This window comes from Trichosurus vulpecula, chromosome 9 (genome assembly GCF_011100635.1).
Source record: "Trichosurus vulpecula isolate mTriVul1 chromosome 9, mTriVul1.pri, whole genome shotgun sequence".
NCBI lineage: Eukaryota > Metazoa > Chordata > Mammalia > Diprotodontia > Phalangeridae > Trichosurus > Trichosurus vulpecula.
In genome coordinates this window covers 76,095,594-76,105,771 of record NC_050581.1, presented here as the reverse complement: position 1 = coordinate 76,105,771, position 10,178 = coordinate 76,095,594, and the positions used below count along the sequence as shown (strand labels likewise).

General features: G+C 47.9%; 1 protein-coding gene across 1 annotated transcript; it reads left to right on the top strand.

The window, feature by feature from the left end:
• The first annotated feature begins 2,576 nt into the window (after positions 1–2,576).
• MRPS34 (mitochondrial ribosomal protein S34) lies at positions 2,577–4,650 on the top strand. Its single transcript, XM_036738601.1, has 3 exons — positions 2,577–2,991; positions 3,705–3,747; positions 3,885–4,650. The coding sequence occupies exons 1-3, from the start codon at positions 2,671–2,673 to the stop codon at positions 4,160–4,162; spliced, it is 642 nt and encodes a 213-aa protein (XP_036594496.1). The 5' UTR covers positions 2,577–2,670; the 3' UTR covers positions 4,163–4,650.
• The last annotated feature ends 5,528 nt before the right edge of the window (positions 4,651–10,178 follow it).

The following is a 10,178-nucleotide window of genomic DNA, read 5'->3' as shown; positions in this document are numbered from 1 at the left end:
TATTCGAAGGTTCAAGAATTGGCAGTCAATATAGAACCTGAATGTTTTAGAGCCCACAGTATACGCCAGTAGAATAAATACTGACCTAAAACAGAGCTACAGAGATGCAAGTGACCTTTAGAATGGCAGGATAGCATTGTCACAAGGACACCAGATTGTCTTCCCTAACGGTTGATCAAATTCTCCAAGGTGGTGTTCCAAAGTTCATCTTTCCTCGAGCCTTCCACACCATCCCTCTCCCACCCGTATTTGTAGAGGACTTGGACCTAGATGCTGAGAAAACAGAGCTCTCCCCTTTCCCCTACTCCACACTTCAAAGTCCCTCCATTCTTTCCTCCTTCACTTACAGGTTCTAAAACACTGATCCTATATTGCTGAAGAGTGACCTCCATCACCTCTGTTTTCTTGGGCAGACTGCTATGTCCTCTTTGATCTCTCTCCCTATCCAGGTTCCTTAACTGCTGCTTAAGAACATGCCCAAGTCTCTCCCATCCTTTTTAAAAAACCCTAGTTAATTCTTCAAATTATCATCCTATCTCATAGCCTTTTAGAGCCAAATTTCTAAAAAAGCTGTATACACGCCTATACTTTTTGCTTCCATCTACTCTTCTCTCACTCAACCCCTTTCAATCGGGCTTCTCTGACTTCACCATTCAAGTGAAACTGCTGCTTCTTAACATCTTGTACTTGCCAAATCCAGTGTCATTTACTGGTCTTCAACCTTCTTGACCTTTCTGCAGCATCCAACACTACTGACTATCCTTCTTCTACCTGGGTTTTGGTGATGCTGCTTTTGTCCTCTCAGGTCATTCATTTTCAATCTCCTCTGTTGGGTCATCATCCATTTTCTGCCCCCTTGTAGGCTTTGTCTTATACTCGGTTTCCATATGTTCAATTATCTCTATGAAGAAGATTCCTAGATCTGTACATCCAACCCAATTCTATTGAGCTCCAGTCCTGCCTTAACAAGTGCCCATGGACATTTCTACCTGAATGTCTTAAAGGTATTTCAAATTCAACACGTACACAACAGAACTCATCATAGTTTTCCTCCAAACCCACCTCTCTTCCAAACTTCCCGTATTTGGACTGAGGGTGCCATCCATCTTTCAGCACACCTCAGAACCACCCACCACTATGTCCTCTCTTCTCACCCCCTGCCCCCACCCTATTCTGTTGTCCTCTTGTTTATTCTATTTCCACAATATCTCTTGCATCAGTGCTTTCTCCTCACTCAACATGGCCACCAACCCGAGTCCTTTGTCCCTTCTAGGCTAGACTATTACAGTAAATACACGCCTAATTGGTCTTCCTTCCTCTAGTGACTTTTATTTCCAATCTAACATTCACGACTGCCAAAATGATATCCCTAAAAACACTCATCTAAAATGTTCCAAAAGCTCCCTCTCACTTCTAAGATAAAAAAACACTCCTATTTGGCTCACCATTCCAGACTTAATACATACCACCTTTCCTGAACTCTCTCTAGTCTGGCCAAACTGGCCTCCATGCCCTTTCTCAGAGATGGCATTGCACGCGTAGGTCTTTGCACCTTGGAATCGAATCCTGAGCTTTCCCTCAAAGCTCAGCTCAAGCACCACCACTTCCAACGTGGTTTTGTCCCCACCTTGCCAGTGCCTTCTTCTTATCCTGAAAGAACCTCGTATTTACAGGTGTCTGTATTTTGTATTTGGTATGCATGTGCCCATGTTGTTTCCCTGATAGGATGTAATCTCACACTTCATTTTTGCTTTTGCGAAGCCCAGGAAACAGTTTCCTCTTGGGAGGCGTCATATACTAGCGAAATGCCACGTTCCAGCTCCTAAAGCCAGCAGGGAAAGGGAAGGATGTCACCCCCCGCCCATTCAAAGCTCCCCGGCCGTCCACAAGTCCTCCTTCTGATTTGGCCCGAATGCCTCGTGCAGACCAGAAGGGGAGCCCAGTGTTTCAGGCAGCGGTGCCGCCCCATTAGCCTGTGGGCCTAGAATGCCTCCTTCCGTCTCTGCTTCTCCAGTTCCCGGACCTTCCTCCGGGCCTTGTTTGGTGTTGCAACAGCGCCCGCCCCTTCCCAAGGCTGGACTCGCACCGGAGCAGCCACGGGCCCCGCCAAGGGAGAGAGGCTCCACCGCTTGACCGTCCCACCGCAGCCACAGGACTGCTCCCTTTCCCCACCCTGGGGCCCACACCTTCAATCTCCGCCCCTCCTCCCAGCTCGTCCCGCCTCCCATAGGCCACACCCCTTGAGTTCCGCCTTTCGGGCCACGCCCCCGCACGCCACTTCCTCCTAGAACCCTGGTCCGGCTCTCAGTACTGTCCCTCCCCGCCCCTCCTCCCAGGTTCCTTCAGGCCCTCCCCTCACCCTTTCCGCGTCTTCTCCGCTTCAGCTGCCACTGAGTCTTCCCCTCCCCTGCTTTCCTTTAAGGCCCCTCAGCCCCTTCAGATAGCAGCCCCAAGCGATCACAGTCATGCCTCTGCCGCCCCCCAAGGCCACCTTCCTCCGCAGCTTTTCCTTCCGGTGCGCGCCGCCCGGCCCCGGATGCGGGAGACACCAGGTCCTTCCGGCGCTGCGCTGCGGTGGGCGGTGCCTCGGCTCCGACGAAGCGCTGACGCTGTCCCCACTCTCCTAGCGGCTTGGGTTGGGTGCGGCGGCGGGAGGTCCGGGCCGGCGTGATGGCGCGGAAGAAAGTGCGGCCGCGGCTGATCGCGGAGCTGGCCCGCAAAGTGCGCGCCTACCGGGAGCTGAAGGCGCGGCCGCGGGACTCGGAGCGCTTCGCCCTGGACTACGAGACGATGACGCGGCCGCGCAGCGGCCGCCGCCTCCCCCTGAAAGCCTGGGCCGACGTGCGGCACGAGAGCCGCCTCCTGCAGCTGCTCAGCCGCCTGCCGCTCTTCGGCCTGGGCCGCCTTGTCACTCGCAAGTCCTGGCTGTGGCAGCACGACGAACCCTGCTACTGGCGCCTCACCCGGGTCCGCGCCGACTACACGGCGCAGGTGCGTGGGTACTTCCCCGCGTGCGGGCCTCCTCGGGGTCCTTTCCCAGCGCTGCGCTGCCCAGCCCACCCAGGACTTCGGGCTCCAAGCCCGAAGGACCTCGGGTTGTAAATAGGGACGCTGGGGCCCAGAGGGCAGAGGGGCTTTCCCCCAAGGTCACACAGTGAGCGAGGCAGTGGAGGAGCTCGGAGTAGAACGCTGGTCTCCGCATCTCCCCGATAAAGCAGCCTTTTAACACGTCACATTTATTGGGGGCAAGGAAGGGTCTCAGTTTTGGGGTTTTTTTTAAATGTCTGTTTTACTTAGCATAGATTAATTTCTATCTTACCTGTTTGTCACATTCCAGTTTGTATCTGATTTATTTGTACATTTATCTCATCGAGGTCTAGGAGTAGAAGTTGCAGAGAGAAACAGTTTTTGGCTCGTGATAAGAAACACCTTCCTAATAATTAGCTGCTCAAAACTTGAATGGGCTTAAAGCACAGGCTCAGCAACCACATCGTGGACACATAAAGGGGATTCCTGGTCATTTAGGTGTCAGATTAGGTGTTATCTGAGGTCCCATCCATCTGAGATTATGTGATTCCATTTTTATCGCTTATGATACCGAGGGTTGCCTGACCACCCTACTCCCAAGTGGTGGAAAAGGTTTACAGCAGAGAGCCTTTATGTCACTGGATTGACTTCCCCCTTTCCTTGTCATTGCTTTATAGAATTTGGATCATGGAAAGGCCTGGGGGATCCTGACCTTCCGAGGTAAGGAAAGTGGGGGGCTAGAATTCTGAGGCCATTTGCTCCTTGTTTATATTTGCTTATAGGAGAGACCACCTTATACTTCATGGTGGCAAGACTGTGCCATCAGTCGGCACCCTTTTGCTTCAATTTCTCCCCAGGTGAAACGGAAAGCCAAGAAAAGGAGATTGACCAGGTCATGTACCACGATTGGAGGCTGGTGCCCAAACATGAGGAAGAAGCCTTTAAGAACTTCACCCCTAAGTCAGAGGAAACTGTTCGATATGTGCCTTACCCTCCTTTGCTCCGGGCAATGATCTTTGCAGAACGAGAGAAGCAGGGCAACCTCAGTACTGAGGAGCCCATGATAGATTTGGAGAAAAGATTCTCTTTTCGAAAGCCGAATGCCAATAACCAAGCAGAAGGCACTCCAGTATAAAGGCCTTGAGCTGTTTTGTCATGTGCAGTGTGAACTTACCTGCGGAACATTCTCTTTAATGAAGAAGAATTTCTAGAATGTATGTCCTACAAAACCAGTTTTATACTATATTTCTGGTGATGCACTGACTGATCTGAGCCGCGGAAGTACTGTCGAAATTTAGCGTTTTGTAAGGCCCACGCTCTTTCACCATACCTCATTGTACCACCACTGAGCATTCAGGTCATTTGGGCCTCTTACTCCTTTAGAAAGGGTCAGAGGTGTCTTTGGGAGAGATCACAGAGGTAGAGGTGCCTCAAGTGCTCCGTAGCACATTGTGTTTGTACTTCAAAGTCAGTGGACGTTCTTTGAGCTCTTCAAGGAGTCCAGGTAGAGGCATGAAGCCAGTAGAACCACCCTAGGGCTTCCTTTACTCTGTTTCGTTTTACCTTTCACTGGGAGCCAGAACCAGGTTCTGTACGAGTACAAATAAAGGAAGGCAAACTCTCGCTGTGCAGTTTGTCTGGTTCATAAATCATCAGGATCCGAACGTGGGGAAGCTGAGTTTTCACTTGTGAGCCGTTGTTCCGAAGGGCCTTGTGGGACTGTGCTGAGCTATTTAGCCCAACGCTGAGCCAGGCGAGGTGAGGTCCTTAAGTGTTTGTGGGCGTACCCCTGTTCTCTTGGGAGAAAACAGTTCTGCCCTAAACTGTCAGACCAGCTCGCTTGGGGAGATGACTCACAAATGCTAGAAGGAGAGCCATATGGGATGATGGGTTATAGGGGAAAGATACCGAAGGCTTCACGTTCCTCGAAGCCTATTTCTATAGTGCTTTGTAATCTCCAAAATCTTATCCAATACACATTTATTAAAGCTACTATGTGTTAGGAAGCATACTAAGCCCTGGAAATAAAATTAGGACAAAGACAGCCCCTGCCCTGGGCAGCTAGATGGTATAGTGGATAGAACCCCAGGCCAGTCAGGAAGACCCGAGTTCAAATCTGGCCTCAAGACACTGCCTGGTCAAGTCATTTAACCCTGTTTGCCTCAGTTTCCTCATCTGTCAAATAAGCTGGAGAAGGAAAAGGCAAACTATTCCAATATCTTTGCCAAGAAAACCCCAAATAAGATCATGAAGAGTCAGATGTGATTGAACAACAGCAAAGTTCCTGCCTTCAAAGACCTTAATTTCAAGGGGGAAACACCACAGGAGGAGTCAGGATAGGGGAAGGGGGAGACCGAAGGTACCTGGCACCCCATGGGCTCAGAGGGACATCTTATTCATGTAGCTGAAAGCAGTTTGTGCCCTCCAGCCCCCTAATCCTGGAAGAAGAGGCTGAGGGAGCTGGTGAGTTTAGAAGTGGGCTTATCTATCCTGGGAGGGCATCTGTTCCATGAAGCTGAGGCCAGACACATCAGCAGATGGTAAGTGGAGTGCGTGAATATAAGCTTGAGGCCTTTCATTTTTGTTTTTGTATCATATTTTATTAAAGTAACTACTATATATGGGGTACGGAGCTAGGCGCTGGGGGTGGAGAAATGAAACAGTTTCTGCTCCCCAAAAACTTGCATTCCATTGAGGAAGGCAAAATAAATATAATGAACATAGAGTCCTAGCCCGCATTTACGTAGCAGTTTTGCTTTACATGTTACCTCATTTGATCTTGGGATGTAGGGTATTATCTCCATTTTATAGATGATTAAACTAAGGCTGAGAGGTTAAATAACTGGACCATAGCTAGTAAGTATCTGAGGGAGGATTTAAACTCCGGTCTTCCTAACTGCAAGTTTAGCGCTCTTACCTACTATGCCACTTAGCTGCCTACAAAATAAATACCAGGTAATTTTGGGAGGGATAATATCAGCAGCTGGAAGGATAAGAAAAGGCTTAAATTCAAGGTTTGCATGAAATGAATCTTGGGGGGAGAAATGAGGTTCTAAGAAGTAAAGGTAAGGAGGAGGTGAATTCTGGGTGTGGGGTACAAAGCCATACCAAAAAACAGCAAGGCCAGTGTGGCTGTACTGCAGAGTGTATGGAGGAGAACAACGTACAAGGCTGGAAAGATTTGGCATTAGGTTGTGAAGGGCTTCAAAAGTAAAACAAGAACTTACATTTTATCCTAGAAACAATAGGGAACCTCTGGAGTTTGTTTTAGAGTGGCATGGTCAGACCATTAGGAAAATGACTTTGGAAGCTGTGTGGAGGGTGGATTAGATAGGCCAGGGAGATAAGATTAGGAGACTTGCAGTAGTCCAGGTGAAAGGTGATGACTTGAACTAGTAATGACTTCACTTCTATGAAGAGAGAGCCTTGTGATATTCAGCTAGAGCTCAGGAGAGAGACTAGAGTTATCTAAGAGTTACCTGCATAGAGAAGAAAAATCTGTGGAAGTTGATGAGGTCACCAAGTGAGAAAGTAGAGAAGAGGGCCAAAAACAGACCCTTGAGGTGCATTTACAGTATTGTAGAAGGTGTGATTTGGATCTCGAGCCAACAAAGGAGACTAAAAAGTAATCAGATAGGAGAACCAAGAGAGAACACTGTCATAAAAACCTGAAGATGAGATTGCCCTGGAAGAGAGTGGTCAACAGTGTCAAATGGAGTCCAGAGGTCAAATAGAATGAGCATTTGAGGAAAGGACAGTCAGATTTGTCAACTAAGAGATCACTGGAAACTTTGGAGAGGGCAATTTCATTTGACTGACAAAGTCGGAAGCCAGGTTGCAAAGGGTTGAAAAGTGAGTAAGGAGATGTGGACAGCTTTTTTTTTTTTTAAGAAGTTTGAGTTTGAAAGGGAAGAGGAGGTAGTCTTTAATTAATATTTTTTGAAGATGGGAGAGATGTGAGCATGTCCAGACTGAAGATTAAAGAAAGCTTCTGGCAGCAATCTGCTGGAGAAGAGGAAAGGATGTAACAAATGTTAAATGCAGAGGGGATGGTGTGGGAAAAGGTCACGTTGTTATCAGAGACTGGAATAGTGTAGGTTAGAATGGTCATATCTGCACATAAAGAAGATTACATAGGCAGCAGACTGGAGTGGTGAGAGATTTGAGGCTGGAAAACCAATTAAGAGGCTGTTAACAATAATCTAGGAAAGAGGTGATGAGGGCCTGAACTAAGCTGATAACTGTGTGAGTGGAGAGAAGGGATTAGATGCAGGGGATGTAATGAAAGTTGAAATGTCAAGATGTGACAACTGATTGGATATGAGGGGTGAGGGTGAAGAGTCTAGGATAATGCCAAAGTTATGAACCAGGAAGATTGAGTGGATGGTGGTGGCTTTGATAGAAATAGGATGTTTGGAAGAGGGACAGTTCTTGGCAAAAGATTATGAATCTATTTTGGCTATAACGATTTAAAGATGTCTTCAGGATATCTAGTTTGAAATATCCAATGGGCAATTAATGTTGCTTCAGGAGTGACTGGAAATGGAGATATAGAAATGGAAATATATTGTGTGTATAATATATATGCAACACACACACATTTTCTCTCTTTCTGTCTCCCTCTGTCTCTGTACAGAGATGATAGTTAAACCCATGAAAGCTGATGAGGTTACCAAGAGAGTGTAGAGGGAGAAAAAAAGAGGGCCTTGGATAGAACCTTGGGAATGGGGGCAATGGTATAGGGCATGGATTATGAGCCCGCAAAGCAGCAGCCAGCTGAGAACCATAAGAAAGTGGTGACATGGAAACCCAGAGAGGACTGAACATCTAGGAGGAGAGGGCAGTTAACAGTGTCAGATGCCGCTAGCAGAGAGGTCAAGAAGGGTAAGAACTGGGGGTGGGGAAGCCCCCCCCCAAGACCATTAGATTGGACAGTTAAGAGATTGTTTGGAGAGAGAAGTTTCAGTTGAGTGAGATGAGGTGGGAAGCCAGATTGTAAAGAGCTGAGTGAGAGGCAGGCAGTGAGTATACACAACTTTTTCAAGGAATTTGGCTGGGAATGGGAGGAAATAAAGGACCATAGCTTGAAGGGATGATGGGGTGTAGTGAAGGTTGGGTTTTTGGGGAGATACCCGGAGATGTTTGGAAGGGAACTAGTTGATAGAGAGGGGCTGAAGATGAGAAAGGATGCTTTCAGCTTGTCTTCTGAAGAGGGATCAAATGCACATGAAGAGGGGTGTCCTTGGACCGCCCTCAGGTGAGCATGGGAGAATGGAAAGGGAAGATGTGGAAGACTTAAAGACAGAAAGTTTGGAATAGCTGTCATGGGATGGAGAATTAACAGTATTGTCTTGCTACAGTAAAGGCCCAGTTGACATTAGATAACACATTTGTATTGGTTCCAGTTAGCTTGATTTTGTGACTTCTTCAGTTCTGTTCACCAGCATGTAAAGATGGTGAGTATCCAGGGTTGGAGGCTGGCAAGGCATGGGAATCAGTAGGACAAGGAAGCAAGAATTTTAGGTAGCATTGAGATGGAAAAAGAAGAGCAGGGATGATGGCCTGAGAATATATTGAGGGAAATGGGGATCAGATAATAGTGTTTACCATGTGCCAGGTGCTTTAAAGACATCTCATGTGATCCTCTCAACAACCCTGTGAGGCAGTTGCTATTTTATCCCCATTTTACAGGTGAGTAAACTGAGACAAACAGAGGTTATGTGACTTACCCAGGGTCACACAGCCAACTAGGAGCTGAGGCAGGATTTAAACTCAGGTCTTCCTGACTCCAGGCCCTGTGCTCTATCTACTCTACCAATCAGCTGCCTCAATGACCTAATGAAAGATCGAGAATAGTCGTAGGGTACATATAATGATCAATTAAAGGAATTTCAAATTTTTGAACATGGAAGTATCGTACTTGAGTGATGGGGAGATCAAATGTGTGGTCTTTTCTTGGCATTGGAGGTTGAGGGACTGGGAGGCTAGGGAATTTGAAGGAACATCAACATGTATTTTGAAGTCCTTGAAAAGTATGAAGGCTTGAGTTGAAGGTAGAGAAGAGAGTATAAGCCAGCTTCAGAACTGTTTGGGAAAGGAGAGAGAATGACCTGGTAGAGGTATGTTAATACCCCAAAGGATCTGGATTCAGTGAGAAGCTTGGATGGAATGAACCTCAAAGTAGGAGAGGTTGCTGACTGATGGCAGCAAAGGTAAAGTGTGGAACTGGCAGGGGAGAACAAGAAGTATTTTGTGGGGGTTGTGCGGTGGGAAACAAAGTGTACTCTGTTGTAGAGGCTTTCTGGGGGAAGTTAGGTCTCTGTGTGAGGTGGAAGAAGAGGTCCAAAGTGAAGGGAGGTTTTATGATGCTACAGTGGTTGGGGTGAACAGAACTAGAGCAAGACACAGAGGGGGTATGACTGAAGAGGATAAGGATGAGAAAATGGGATAAAAGAGAAGGAGGCCTTGGGATATGTCCACATTTAGGGGATATGACTATGTGATAAGCTAGCAACGGGGATGGGCAGCCAGGTGGCTAAGTGGATAGAGTGCAGGGCCTGGAAAGACTCATCTTCCTGAGTTCAAGCCTGGACACTCTAGACACTTCATAGCTGTGTGACCCTGGGCAAGTCACTTGACCCCGTTTGCCTCAGTTTCTTCATCTGTAAAATAAGCTGGAGAAGGGAGAAAGTGGAGCTCTTTGCCAAGAAAACCCCAAATGGGGTCACTGAAAACGCCTTACCAAATGCAAAGGAGATAGAGGTGCCGTGTTTTGGAGGAGAGGGTGAACAGGGGCCCAGATTCCTCATCACCCGGCACGTGGAAGTTTGCTGGTCCGATGGGGAGAGCGGCCAGAAGCAGCGAGTGGGAGACCAGGAGCCCGCCCGCACTTAATCAGCGTTAGAACAAAGGCGCTTTCCCCACCCCAAACTCCGGGGGGTGGGGGTATTTAGGAACCATAGAACTAATCTTGATCAAATCCCTTAGTTTACAGTCGGGTGAGGTGAGTTCTGCCCCAAACTGCCTAGCACCGCGGTCACGCCGCGGACATGCCCCTGCCCTTGGAACAGGCTGCTAGCCAGCACTCCTCTTCACCAAAGAAACTGGCAGAGGAAGAGAACGTGATTCAGCGGGCCCACGGACATTGACGG

Bases quoted from the DNA above. Each gene is read 5' to 3' on its own strand.
- MRPS34 (XM_036738601.1), top strand. From the start codon at position 2,671: ATGGCGCGGAAGAAAGTGCGGCCGCGGCTGATCGCGGAGCTGGCCCGC. The intron at 2,992-3,704 runs GTGCGTGGGTAC...ATTGCTTTATAG, and splicing joins GCGCCGACTACACGGCGCAG to AATTTGGATCATGGAAAGGC. The intron at 3,748-3,884 runs GTAAGGAAAGTG...ATTTCTCCCCAG, and splicing joins GGGGATCCTGACCTTCCGAG to GTGAAACGGAAAGCCAAGAA.